Below are 14,517 nucleotides of genomic sequence, written 5' to 3'. Positions count from 1 at the left end.
CCCAGGAGTAAGTTTTTGCTGAGTGGCCACTGTAGATCCCCACTTGCTCCCCTCCCTTTGGCCTGAGACTTCAGGGCAGTACAGGGGCACTGAAGGAACATGTCACGACTCCTCATTTCCAGAATCATCATCATCATAACAGTCGGCATCTTCTTCCTCCTCATCTTCATCATCAATGTCGTCATCATACAAGTCGTCATAAAGCAAATCTGAGCTGTTGTCATTGGAAGGCACTTTAGTTTTGATGCAGTACTCTGCCAGGGTTGTGGGGACCTTCACTCCATCCTTTTCTGCTTCAGCCTTAGTGGCTGAGACCTGTTTCCTGGACAGAGAACACAGGAACGATTTAGAGCGGTCTGTTTTGAGGGTTTCTCACACTAACCCACATGGTTTCACCTCTAGAATCCTCCAGACCTTCGTTTCCTTAGTGCTGGGATTATTAGGGAAAGCCATCACACTTGGGTTAAGGCGCTGTTTTGAAGACAGTATTATGACAGCATAATCAGATTCCCTGTGACTCATGTTTCACACTCCATATAGAACAGATAACCCTGCATCATACCACAGCTCTCAACCATCAGGTACCTTGGTGTCACGGAGGGTCTCTGCCCTAACACTTCAGCCCTGTTTGAGGCAAGCTCTCTCTTGTTTGCTGCTGCAGAAATCAGCTTAGCTAGCCCCAAAGCATTTGAAAGTTCTGTCTTTTGCCTCCCATCTCTTGCTAAGGGTTGGGGGATTACAGATGCATATGTACTACTGGCTTTAGACATGGGTTCTGAATGCTTTTTAAGTGTGAGTTCAGGTTTGCTGGGGTGCTGGGAAGCAAACATTGTACAACTGAGCTATAGGCCTACCATCTTTTTAGTGCCTTGAATACATGAAACTAATTACTCTGTCCAATTCTCTCCTGTCATCTGCTGGGTTCCCCAGGTCACCAAATGTCATTTTTTTTTTTTTTTTGAGGTGACGGAGCAGAATGCCAGGCAGGAGCTTCCAGCAAAGCCACACCTTGCATACAATCCTACTCACACCTACTGCCTGGCTCCCATCACAATGTGCCCTGTCTTACTCAGGCTTTTCCATTATCCTGTGCTGGCTGGCAGATAACGGCTCTGCAACAAAATGTTGCCTGTGTAAGTGAAAAACTTTCTTGCCAAAGTACAAAAACCAAAGCCATTGAGAATGGGGAGGCATGAGATTGGAGAAACTGAAAACATAAGAACACCACTTTCCTGAAGCTTCAGTTTGCCGCCAGGCCTTACACACTGATAGGCTTGTAGCTTCCATAGGTCTTCACAGTTTACACTAACTATACCTTTACTCCTCTATATGAATCATTCACCTCAGCGGCTAACCACTGAAATCAAGCAGGGAATAGGGATGTACGCTGTAATCCTAGTACTTGGGAGGCAGAGGCTGGATCTCTATGTTCAAGGCTAGCCTGGTTTAAACTGCACCCCACACCCCACATACAAAAGACAAACAACCAAAACAAACCCAAAATGTCTGCAATCCTGCCCAGTGAGTTCTCTTTATTTTTTATTGTGTTTTGTTTTGGTTTTGGGTTCTCTTTCAATAGCTAAATTCATTATGTTACTCCATAAATATAATTGAGAAATTGTTTTAAAGTAAACAGATTATTGAAGTTTGAATTTAATCCCTTAGTTCCAGAATACACATGGTCTGCCTTACCTAATGATTTCAGCATATTCCTTATCTTTTCCTTTGCTGTCCCTCCATTTCCTGAACATGACTGAAGCATCCACATTGGCTGGAGAAAAGGTGTTGGGCTCATTAAGCAGTGAGATTACACTTAACAGGATAGTCCTGAGAAGGAGAGAATGCACTGTTAAAATCCACATCCATAATGTCCAAAAGTATAAGTTTTAAGAAATCAAGCAGTTTTTAAGTTTTTCTCCCTTAAAATATTTCTGATACAAATTTGAGGTCATAACATGACTTACTATGAAAAATGGATTATGCAATTCTGTTTTCAGGGCCAGTGAGATGGCCCAGCAGGTAGAGGTGCTTGCCAGCAAGCTTGGTAATCTGAGTTTGATCACTGAGATGAAACAGACAGAAGGAAAACACCCCACAAAAGTGCTTTATACCTCCACTTACAGGCCACAACAGTAAATGTTTTTTTTTTTTTAAGATTCATTTATTTAATTATGTGAGTACACTGTTGCTCTCTTCAGACACACCAGAAGAGGGCATCAGATCCCATTACAGATGGTCGGGAGCCACCATGTGGGTGCTGGGAATTGAACTCATGACCTCTGGAAGAGTAGTTGGTACTTTTAACCTCTAAGCAATCTCTCCAGCCCCGTAAATGTCGTTTTTTTTTTTAGGACCAGAAGCCACTTCAGCCGCCAGAACTCCGGGCAGGCCACCCGCGCATAAGCACTCTCTGTGTGACCACACTGACTCTCCCCAATCCTTCTCCTCCTCTCCTTTTAACTGTGTCTTAGGCCAAGTCAGGCAGAGCCGCCATGCTGGATCAGAGGCTAGAGAACTCCAGCCCCAAACTCTGGTGGAGACCTCCCCTAGCTCAACACAGGCCATGAGTAACAGAAACCAAGAAACAAAATACCCATCCAACAAAGACAAACTCAGAAATAAAATGGTGCTGCTCTAACTGAATGTCTACATGTATAAGAATGCAAATAGATCCATATCTATCACGCTGTACGAAACTCAAAAGTCTAAGTGGATCAAAGACCTCAACATAAAGCTAGATACTCTGAACCTGACAGAAGACAAAATGGGAATAGCCTTGGACACGGTGGCTCAGGAGACATCTTCCTGAACAGAACATAAATAGTGCAGGTATTGAGATCAACAATTAATAAATGGGACCTCATGAAACTAAAAAGCTTCTAAAAGATAAAGGACACTCTCAATAGGACAAAATGGCAGTCTACAGAATAGAAAAGATTTTTCACTAACTCCACATCCAACATAGGGTCAATATCCAAAATATATAGAGAACTCAAGACACTAGGTATCAACAAACCAGGTGGTGCACGCCTTTAATCCCAGCACTTAGGAAGCAGAGGCAGGTGGATTTCTGAGTTTGAGGCCAGCCTGGTCTACGGAGTGAGTTCCAGGACAGCCAAGGCTACACAGAGAAACCCTGTCTTGAAAAACCAAAACCAAAAAACAAAAAAAAAACAAAAAAACAAAAAAAACATATTATCCAATTATGGAATTACAGGTGTAAACAGAATTCTCAATGGAAGAATTCCAAATGGCTAAGAAGCACTTAAAGAAATGTTCCAACATCCTTAGCCATCAGGGAAACGCAAATCAAAATGACCCTAAGATTCTATCTTATATCTGTCAGAATGGTTAAGATAAAAAACACAAGTGACAGCTTATGCTGGCAAGGATGTGGAGCAAGGAGACACTCCTCTATTGCTGGTGGGAACACAAACTTGTACAACACTTTGGAAATCAATATGGCAGATCCTCTACCTCAAGACCCAGCTATGCCACTCTTGGGGCTCATCCTACCACAAGGACACTTGCTCAACTATGTTCATAGTAGCTTTATGCATAATAGCCAGAAACTGGAAATACCCTAGATGTCCATGAACTGAGGAATGGATAAAAAACATGTGATACATTTACACAATGGAGTATTACTCAGCTGTTAAGAAAATGGCATCATGAAATTTGCAGGCAAATAAATGGAACAAGAAAAGATCATCCTGAGTGAGATAACCCAGACCCAGAAAGACAAACATGGAATGTACTCATCTATAAGTGGCTGTGAGCTACAAAGTAAAGGGAAACGCTACAATCCACAGACCCAGAGAGGCTAAGTAACAAGCTGGGCTCCAGAGAGGATGAATGGATCTCCCTGGGAGGGAAAAAAATACAACATGTTTTGCAGGTGAGGAAGGAGATAGAGAGATCAGGGTAGGGGTAGGGAGTATATAGAAGAAGAGAGTACACAAGAGATTGCTGGAACTGGACAGCATTTAGGAATGCTGTGGAAACCTAGTCTAGTGGAAAGTCCCTGAAATAATCTATGAGAGTGATCCTATCGAGGATTCCTAGTAATGGAAGCTATGGAGCCTGAACCAAGGCTTCCAGTGGTGGGCCTGGGACACCAACCCAGCCACAAAACCTTCAACCTACAATTTGTTCTTCCTGCAGATGTGCTGGGGAAAAGGTGGCACAGAACTTGTGGGAGTGGCCAACCAAAGACTGGTCTTTGAGGCCCACCCCATGGCTGACACTGCCTGGACAGCCCAGAGACCTATGATAGGAAAACAAAACAAAAACAATTAAATGATTCCTAAAGACATCCTCATATCCTCAGAGACTGGTGCCTCACCTCTTTGATGACTCACTGTCATCAAAGAGGCTCCTTGCCAGCTGAGCGGGAGTGATGTGGAGACTCACAGCCAAATACTAAGTGGAGAGTGAGCCCACACTGGAAGTCTCCATCAGGTTTCTCCCCTCTGGAACCCCATGGAAGTGGGGAGAAGAAACTATGGGAGCCAGAGGGCTCAAGGACACCAGGGGAACATGGCCCATAGAGTCAACTAAGCGGGCCTCATAGATTCTCATAGACTGAAGTGACAATTAGAGAACCTGCGTGTCTGTGCTAGGTTCTCTGGTATATGTTATGGTTGTATAGCTCGGTCTGTCTCCTAACAGTGGAATTAGGGAATTCTGACTCTTTTGCCTGCTCTTAGGACCATGGTCCTCCTGCTGGTTTGGTATGAGAGTTTGTGCCTAGTCTTCTTGTAGCTTGTTATTCATGTTCACCTGATGTCCTTGGGAGGAGGCCTGGTCTTTTCTGAGGAGAGACAGAGAGGAGTGTGTGTGTGTGTGTGTGTGTGTGTGTGTGTATGTGTGTGCATGCATATGTGCATGTGTGAATAAATAAATTACAAAAAGAAATTCTTAAATATGTTTTGGGGCTAGAGAGATGACTCATTGGTAAAAGCATATACTGTTCTTCTAGAGGACCAGAGTTTGGTATGTAGCCCCCACCACGCACATCCCACATCAGGCTGCTCCAACAGCTGCTTAACTCCAGCTCCTAAAGATCTTAAGCCTCTGGTCTTTTTGGTCACATGTACATACCCACAGACAGATACACAAATGCATAATTAAAAATCAAATAAACTTGTTTTAAAAAAACTGTTTTTTAGCAATCAGCTGGGTAAGCCACAAAGCAGATGCAGAGGGGGGTACAGGTGTCTAATCTCAGCACACTGAAGTAGGTGCCTGAGCTAGAGGGAGAGCCACTCTCACACAGAGACACCAAGGAATATACACACACATACATATTCATATAAACATACATACACATATATAAACAAATGAGTGAATTAAACAAATAAATATAAAACAGCCTGGCCTTTATTTCCCTCCCCAGTCTACATATACCCACCCACCCCTTGAATAGTCTTTTTCCAAAAAGGAAGCGCTCATTCTTTTTTTCCCCCTTCCCTTCTCCCTCTTGCTCTGCCCCTGCCCCTGCCCCCACCCCACTCCCACTCGACCAGCCCATAGGTTTTTTATTTGTTTCTCATTATGGATGATTGTGAGCCACCATGTGGTTGCTGGGATTTGAACTCATGAAGAATAAGAGCAGTCAGTGCTCTTAACCGCTGAGCCATCTCACCAACCCGCACTTAAAAACCTGACTTAACACAGGAACTTGTAGATGGGATTTGTAAGTTTAGCATAACCTGGTTCCTTTGCCAGAAGTAAACTCTACGTGGTGCTACTATCACTGACATTAGCATATATTCTATACTGACTCTGCTAATTAGAAGGGATTCTTTGAAAAGGCAGACAGTAATAACGATAGCCCAGTTAAACTGTCCTCATTATATATTTCAACATGAAAAAGATATTTAAAGAGGACACCAGGGAAAGAATCCAGTTTTAACTGGGAGAATGGGGCAACACATGGCAAAATATAGTAGTTTAAATGGCTGACATATTACAGTTTCTCTTTAGGCTGCTCCAGCAACTGTGTCATTTTAACAGTTCCTGCTGAGCAGTGCTGCAACTGTTATTGTTGATGTATTCCTAGGACATAATGCAAAAACAAGAATTCCCTGGTTAAATGCACAAAAGGCCAGCCTGGTCTACATAGTAAGTTCTAGGATAGCCAGAGCTATGTAGAAAGACCCTGATCTTACTGTGTAGCGCTGGCTACACATGTATTATGTAGACCAAGAAGACCTCAAACTCAACAAGATCCAACTGCATCTGCTTCCAGAGCACTGGGGGTGGGGGAGGTGGGGGGTGTTAAAGGTGTGTGCCACCACACTGTCTAAAAAGTTTGTTACTTCATCAAAACCATAACTAGTAGGGTATGCCTAAGTTCCTCAGAACCACCCAAGGGGTGGTGGCAAGTTTGGTGAGCAAAAAAGGAGCTTGCTACCTGATGAACAAAACTGGATTCTTGGAATCCACATGATGGAAAGAGAGAGCTGATTTCCATAGTTCTGATTTCTGACCTCAACACCTGAGGTATAGGACATACATGCCACCCCCACATCTATCTATAGACTAGATAGATAGATAGATAGATAGATAGATAGATAGATAGATAGATAGATAGATAGATAGATAGAATAAAAATTAAACAATGTAAACACAAAAGTTAAGAGATCTAATGAAGACTAAATTTTAGCGTAAGAGGAAAAAATCAGAGTCCCAACCATCATTGCTCAGGAAGCCAACACTCCAAAATGATGCAGATGTATGTCAGTCAGCCAAGAACCACCCACACTCCAGAATCAGGTCCAATGCCATGTGTCCACTGTCAGCACTGTTACATATTCTCCCTATGCCTATGCCACCATACTCTCCTATAAGCCCAAGCCATCATAGCCTGCTCTCTCTCTTATTCCCACTCATCTCCCAACCCTCCAATAACTCTGTTGTGTGAGGTCTGTTACATGGTGTGAATTTTGTGGCATTCCTTAGCCCACTGATCTCCAGGACACACTTTCACTTCAAAACCCTTCCAACACACCCTCATGGTCTAGCCAGAGCAAAAGCTATCATAGGAAAGATTCTGTTCACAGGCTCAAACAGAATGAGATGCACCACACACAACCAAAAGAAGATTCAAAGAGCAGGTTTCTGTACTCTCTGTGTATTTGGGAGGTTGAGGTAAAAAGTTTTACTTGAGCCCAGGAATTTGAGGTTGGTCTCAAAAAATAGCCAAGTTAGTGGTAGCGCATACTTTTAATCCCAGCTTTAAGGAGGAAGAGATAGGTGGGGATCTCTTTGAGTTTGAAGCCAGCCTGGTCCACAAATCAAGTTCCAGGATAGCCAGGACTACACAGAGAAACCAAGTCTCAAACAAACAAACAAACAAACAAACAAAAAATTGAACCAACCAACTAACCAAAGGGTAAATGAAAGCAACCACAACACAGTAAATGTCATTTGATATTTAACACCTTACCTAACGTTCTGAGTAGGATTCCACCTCTCAGAGGGCAGTTCTCCACTCTGTGGGTCATCTACAGGCGGATGAAGAATTGAAATGCATACATCTCCATTCTACAAGACAATAATACAATATTCAGTAAATATGTAAGAAACTGATATAAGCAAGGTGTGACCACACACATCTACAACCCCAATACTCAGGCTGAGGCAAAAGGAGCGCAAGTATGAGGCCCAGCTGGGCCAGAGTCATGCCAGGTCTCAAAACAAAGGAGAATGTGTGCGTGCATGTGCACATGCGTGCACAGACACACACAGACAGACAGACACACACGCAGAGCCAGGAATGATGATATACGCCTTTAACCCCAGCGCTTGGTTATGAGTTTGAAGCAAGCATAGGCTATACAGCAAATCTCACATGAACTAGGGCTACATAGTAAGAACCTAACTTTAAGAAAAAAGAAACAAAAACTGAAAATGTGATAAAATTAGGTACATCCTTTTTTGTTGAAAAACTTTTGAACAATTTTTAACAATAAATTTTTTATTAAAAATTCTCCATGTTCCCTGGATGGTGGTGGAGCACTCCTTTAATCCCAGTACTTGGGAGGCAGAGGCAGGAGGATTACTGAGTTCGAGGCCAGCCTGGTCTACAGAGTGAGTTCCAGGACAGCCAGGGCTACACAGAGAAACCCTGTCTCGAAAACAAACAAACAAACAAAAATTTTCCATGTTCAAATTCTAAGTTGAAGAAGAATTAAATATAAACTTTTACTTAGACCAGGTATGGTGGCACACGTAAGCACTCAAGTAAACAAGAGGCATGGGGCTGGAGAGATGGATGGCTCAGTGGGGAAGAGCACCAACTGCTCTTCTAAAGGTCATGAGTTCAAATCCCAGCAACCACATGGTGGCTCACAACCATCCATAATGAGATCTGACACCCTCTTCTGGTGGTCTGAAGACAGCTACAGTGTACACATTTATAACAATAATTAAATCTTTAAAAAAAAAAAAAGAAAGAAAAAAGGAAACAAGAGGCAGGAGGCAGGAGGTCACTCCAAGTTTGAGACAGCCTTGGTCTATATACATATTGAGTTCCAGGCCACCTAGGGCTATTCATCAAACAAAACAAAGCATATGGGCTCGTCTCTGAAAGGCATGTCCTATCTGTAGCACCATTCTTTCTAAAACAGAAAAAAACAAACAAGCATGATAACTTCTAAATACATGGTTACAAACTAATTGCTGTGGTCATTATACTTTACATAATGCATAAATATTGTAAGATCTAATCTAACAAGTACATTCAGATTCAAACACACAGGCCACAGGGAGGTATATAAATATACATATACTCAATAGAATATAATAGGTTAAGTAAAATAGAGTCATTTGTTTCTTTTCTCCCCCTACCTAACTTTTTCCTGTTTTTTTTTTTTAAGATTTATTTATTTATTTAATGTATATGAGTACAGTACAGCTGTACAGATGGTTGTGAGCCTTCATGTGATTATTGGGAATTTAGGACCTCGGCTCACTCCAGTCAACCCTGCTCACTCTGGTCAACCCCGCCTGCTCAGTCCCTACTTGCTCAGGCCCAAAGATTTATTTATTATTATAAATAAGCACACTGTAGCTGTCTTCAGACACAACAGAAAAGGGCGTCAGATCTCATTATGGATGGTTGTGAGCCACCATGTGCTTGCTGGGATTTGAACTCAGGACCTTCGGAAGAGCAGTCTGTGCTCTTAACTGCTGAGCCATCTCTCCAGCCCCCATGAGTTAAAATTTTTGAACTGATGTATGTGTGTGTGTGTATATATATATACACACACACATATATAAAGTATAAAGTTATTATATATAACTCAAATTTAAAACATATACAGATGACAAGGCAGTAGTAGCATGAGCTTTTTATCCTAGCACTTGGGAAGCAGCAGCAGGTGGTATCTCTGAGTCTCAGGCCAGCCTGTTCTACTGAGGGAGTTTCAGGACAACCAGGGCTTCACAGAGAAACCTTGTCTCAAAAAATTAAAACACTCATTTGTACGTGTGTGCGAATATATGAGTGAGCCTGTGTGAGGGAGTTGGTAGTCACTATCATGTCATTTCCCCAACTGCTCTCTACCTTATTTTTTGAGCACCGAGATAGTCAACTACACTGTTTAACTAGAAATCAGCAGGGATCCTCCTGCCTCTGCCTACACAGCTCTGGAATTACAGATGTGTGCTGCATGATAGATACTTGGATTTTTACAGGAGTCCTGGGGACAGGAGCTCAGATTCTCACGTTTGCAAAATAATCACTTTACTGAGGCATCTCCTTAGTGCAAATCATCTTAACATGTAAGGTTTTTGTTTGAATTTCTTAAATTATACGTATGTACCGGGAGGAGGAACTGCATTGTATGAGAGGAAAAAAAATGTTTTGCTTTTTTTTCTTTTTTAAATGTGCATGTCAGGCTGAAGAGATGGCTCAGTGGTTAAGAGCACTGACTGCTCTTTTAGACGTCCTGAGTTCAACTCCCGGCAACCACATGGTGGCTCACAACCACCTATAATGGGATCTGATGCCCTCTTCTGGTATGTCTGAAGACAGTGACAGTGTACTCTAATACATAAAATAAATAAATAAATATTTTTAAAAAAAGATTAAAAAAAAGTACATGTCTATATAAATCTTAGCCAGTGTTACTATTGCTGTGATAAAACACCATGACCAAAAGCAACTTGGCAAGGCTTATTTACTTATACTTCCTTATCACTGTTCATCATTGCAAGAAGTCAGAACAGGAGCCCAAAGGAAGCAGGAGCTGGTGCAGAGGCCATGGAGGGTGCTACTTAACTGGTCTGTTCCTCATGGCTTGCTCAGCCTGCTTTCTACCATTCAAGGGCACTTCACACACAGTGGGCTGGGTCTTCCCCATCAAGGGCACCACACACACACTAGACTGTGCCTTCCCCATCAAGGGCACCCCACACACTGTGGACCAGCTTGGCCACTGCTGACCTGACCCCCTCCTTCTCCCCTCTTGCCCAGCACTTGGACAAGCCGAGTCAAACTGAGCCAAGACAGCGGAGGGCTGGCTACTGAGTAACGTGCAGAGGAGCTTCTACTGGCAAAAACTTTGGGAGAGCGTTCTCTTCCCAGGCAGTCTCTCAGACAATGGAGTAACTCTCACACACCCTTATTCCTCTGGATAGGATCTTATACACAGTTCTGGGGTGGGTTGAGGTTTAACAGCAGGTGCTTCCTATTGGCTCGGTCTGAGATGTTAGGGATGCCTCATCTGCATGTGGAGAGCTTGGGGCACTGCCCTATGTGACTGATAGTTACATTTCTCTCTATAGGGGACAGGGCAGTGTGACAGGGACCTGAAACTGGGAGCGGGCAAAGCTCCTATTGTCCCTTTGGGTCCCTGGGGCTTCAAGCTCAGCTCGACTTTACAGGCTTCCTCTCACAGTCCCCACCCCCAGTGCCCAGCAATCAAATCTTTAAAAAATAAAATAATATGGAGATATGGCTTTGACATAGGACCCTGTTCCCAGCACCCACATCATGTAACTCACAAGCACCTGTAGCTCCAGTGGATCTGATATCATTGTCTTTTGTAGACCCTCACACATGTTCATATATATATAAACACACACACACACACACACAGAGTTAAAGAATTTTTAAATTTCATTTTATTTTTATATGTTCTGTCTTCATAAACATCAGTTTACTACATGTGTGCAGTGCCCACAGAGGCTATAAAAGGGTGTAAAATTATATAGAGCTGGGTATGAGGTACTGTGTGGGTACTGGGAATTGAATCCAGGTCATCGGGAAGAGCAGTACATGTTCTTAACTGCTGAAGGTCTCTCCAGCTCTAGAAATTATAAACAAGGAAGCAAGCAAACAAGCAGACCACCTCTGTACCTGGTCAGAAGCCTGAGGCTGAGGCAGTTCTCATGAGGAAGCTGCTATGCTGCTTGATTAAGAGGACCTGCCTGTCAAGCTGCCTCCCCATAACTATAGTTAGGCCCTCAGACTGGTGCTGTGGTCGGCTTTGGTCAGAAAACTCCTTTTGGCAGTGGACAAAGGTTAACTTGCAAAGGCTCATAAGTAGTCAAAGTGCAGGGGGCAAGTGAGAAGTGACCCTTCAGTCACAAACAGGGCATCTCCATCGCCCTCCTCAAGTGACTTCTGTACATGACGTGGCAGTGCACTCTTGAACTCACAGCAGCTATGAACACCTGAGAAGCCCTACAGGAGATTACCTGCCAATATCCTGTCACTGAAAGAGTGGAAGCTCAATAAGCCCCGCCCTTCCTGGAGGTTTTATAGTTAATGGTTGCTAGGGAGGAAAAGACTGGCACCACTAGGAAGGTGCCCAGGCACTTGTAAGCAACAATATGTAACCCATTCACCACAACGACAAAACAGCAGTAGCAGAGCAGAACAAGGACCAGCTGGGAAGAGAAGAATCAGAGAACAACAGTGGATAAGGGGGAGTAGGAAGGGAGTGTGATAAAATTAGATCCATGTATGAAATGTGTGAAACCCATTGTGTACAGTTAAGAAATACTTTTTTGGTGTTTTGTTGTTGTTGTTTTGTTTTGTTTTTTGAGACAAGGTCTCTTTCTGTCCTCAAACTCACAAATCTACTCTTTGGTTGATTTGTTAGTTTTTTTTCTAAGACAGGATTTCTGTGTGTAAGAGTCCTGGTAGTCCTGGACTCCATTGGTAGACCAGGCTATCCTCAAACTCACAGAAATCCACCTGCCTCTGCTTCCCTAATGCTGGGATTAATGCTGGGGTGTATCACCACCCCAGCCACAAAACTACTTTTGTAGTAGCAAGACCATATCCTTTTAAAATTTTTAGATGAAATTTCACTTACTAAATTAAGCTTTGGTCTTGTCATGTAGCCTTTGTTAGCATGGAGCTCTATATGCACTAGGCTGGACTTGAACTCATTGAGATCCATCCATCTCTGCCTGCTGAGTGCTGGAATTAAAGGCCTATGTCACCATGGCTGGCTAGAGTAACTGGGTTGGAAATGGTGGCACACATTTGTAATCCCAGCATTTGAAAGGCAGAAGCAGGTGACTGGCTCTAAGTTCATGCTAGCCTAGTTCACACAGTGAGATATACACCTGTCTGTCATCACTACAGTAAACTGTTTCAAATAAATTCAAGCAAAAAGGATGTCAGGAAAGGGTGAGAAGATGCTGGGCTAGAAGTAGAACTCAGTATTAATGTGCCTCAACACCACAAAAAAACACATGACAGTGGTTCTTGTACACTCACAATACTATGCAATTAACACTTCTAGAAGTCTCAAGTTCTATCACACCAGTTTGAAGTACTATGCTTGGGGGTTTCCTCCATCCTTTACCTCCCCAGGCTTCCATGACTACCATCTTGCTTTTCTGCTGAATACCTGGACCTTTTAATACAAATCAGCAGCCCTTCCTCTGACTTCTTCCACTCAAGTGTAAGTTTCCGAGTTGTCTCTACTTGGCAGCAGGTGCACAGATGTGCTGAGTCTGTGCACTGGTTCCTGTGGGGACACTGGTCTGAGCAGTGCTGTGTCTACACTTGTATGCTTGCCTACACTGAGTATTTGCTTCTTTCCTCTTCGACTGGAATTGTGGGGTTAGACAGGAGGCCTGCACTTAGCTTTTTCTAAGAGCACATGTGTTTTTCTGTGAGTTACCTGCACATGTGGCATTTCCACTCTTCTCAGCCTTACCAGTTCTTGTTTTCTGTTACTCAGATGCAGCTCTTCTATGTTGGTGTGAAGTCTCACTGTGGGTCTGATGTGTATTTCAGTTCATTAATTGTCAGGTTCTCCTTATATTTTCAAACAGGTTGTTGTCCAGTCTGGCCTCCAACGCCAGGGCTTTGGTAATCCTCCTACCTCAGCCTGAGTAGACATTTGTGGCTAACTTTGGCTATTTTTCAATTAGGTTAATCCTCTTATTACTAAGTTTTTGAAATTCCTTAAAGGGCTTTACAGACTGAGCTGGCCTCAAATGCAGGAATCCTCTTGCCTCTGCCTCTAGAGTTTATTTCTGAGCAGTTTTTGAATTTTTTTTATCTATCTATCTATCTATCTATCTATCTATCTATCTATCTATCTATCTATCGGTTCATGGAAATGCTACTACTAATGAGACTGTTACTTCCCACTTGTGCTAATTTTTATGTCAACTTGGCACAGGTGAAGCCAAACTGCTCTGTGGACTAGGTTTTGGAGCATCACCTTGACTACTCACTGATATGGATGTTGGCTTGGGATGGTATCACCCCTGGGCACATGTGGCCCTTAGTTGTATAAAAAAGCGGGCTAAAACCTTGAGATACAAGCCAGAAAGCAGACTTTCTCCATGGCCTCTGCATAGACCAGTCCCTGTCTTGGCTTCCTTCTATGGATGGTGATCCAGAAGCTGCCAGCCGAATAAACTTCATCCATATTTGTGATGGGTTATCACTACAGGATTCATAGCAAGGACACCACTCAATGAGTGTGGTGTCCTAACTGCGTATCATAGTACCTGCCAACAAGTCCAATCCTTGGGAAACAAAGGAAGGTTGGTTGTGTGTTAGAGGCTGGCTAGTGTGGACTCCAGGCCAAAAACTCTGGGAAGTATAGATGTTCTCAATTCTTCACTGTGGTGGTACCAAACTCTCTTGGTAACAATAGTCTCATACTTTACTTCTCTCTTGATGTTGTTTTGGCCCTTTAGGTCTCATTTCTTTTATGGCATCTTGCCAATGTTTGTAGAAACGGAGAGAGACAGATAGACAGAGACACAGACAGATTGACTTTGACAGGAGATTACTTATGGGTCAGACTGCCAAATACTCTTGTCCTCTTAAAGTTATCTTTTAATAGGAGCTCAGCTGGTAAAGCACTAGCTGTAAAATCATGAAAACTAAATTCAATCCCCAGTATGCACATAAAAAAACGAGTGTTTGCTGGGTGGTGGTGATGGTGGTGATGGAGGTGGTGGTGATGATGGTGATGGTGGTGGTGATGGTGATGGAGGTGGTGGTGGTGGTGGTGGTAGTGGTGG

The 14,517-nt window shown here is 43.1% G+C and overlaps 1 protein-coding gene and 1 long non-coding RNA gene across 2 annotated transcripts in view; one reads left to right on the top strand and one right to left on the bottom strand.

Moving 5' to 3' along the window:
• Positions 1–26: 26 nt before the first annotated feature.
• Positions 27–14,517, bottom strand: part of Ube2r2 (ubiquitin conjugating enzyme E2 R2) — a 60,767-nt gene continuing 46,276 nt past the window's right edge. Inside the window, exons 3-5 of the mRNA XM_031377072.1 lie at positions 7,454–7,551; positions 1,693–1,827; positions 27–322 (exon numbers count right to left, since the gene is read on the bottom strand). Of these exons, the coding sequence (XP_031232932.1) occupies positions 103–322; positions 1,693–1,827; positions 7,454–7,551 (453 nt within the window). The 3' untranslated portion in view covers positions 27–102. The remainder of the gene's footprint in view (positions 323–1,692; positions 1,828–7,453; positions 7,552–14,517) is intronic.
• Positions 264–2,638, top strand: LOC116095835. Its single transcript, XR_004120733.1, has 3 exons — positions 264–581; positions 964–1,133; positions 2,352–2,638. It is a non-coding gene; the product is annotated as an uncharacterized LOC116095835 (long non-coding RNA).

Source organism: Mastomys coucha, unplaced genomic scaffold (assembly GCF_008632895.1).
Source record: "Mastomys coucha isolate ucsf_1 unplaced genomic scaffold, UCSF_Mcou_1 pScaffold18, whole genome shotgun sequence".
Classification (NCBI taxonomy): domain Eukaryota; kingdom Metazoa; phylum Chordata; class Mammalia; order Rodentia; family Muridae; genus Mastomys; species Mastomys coucha.
The sequence above is the reverse complement of the archived record's forward strand: the minus strand, read 5'-3'. Positions and strand labels throughout refer to the sequence as shown.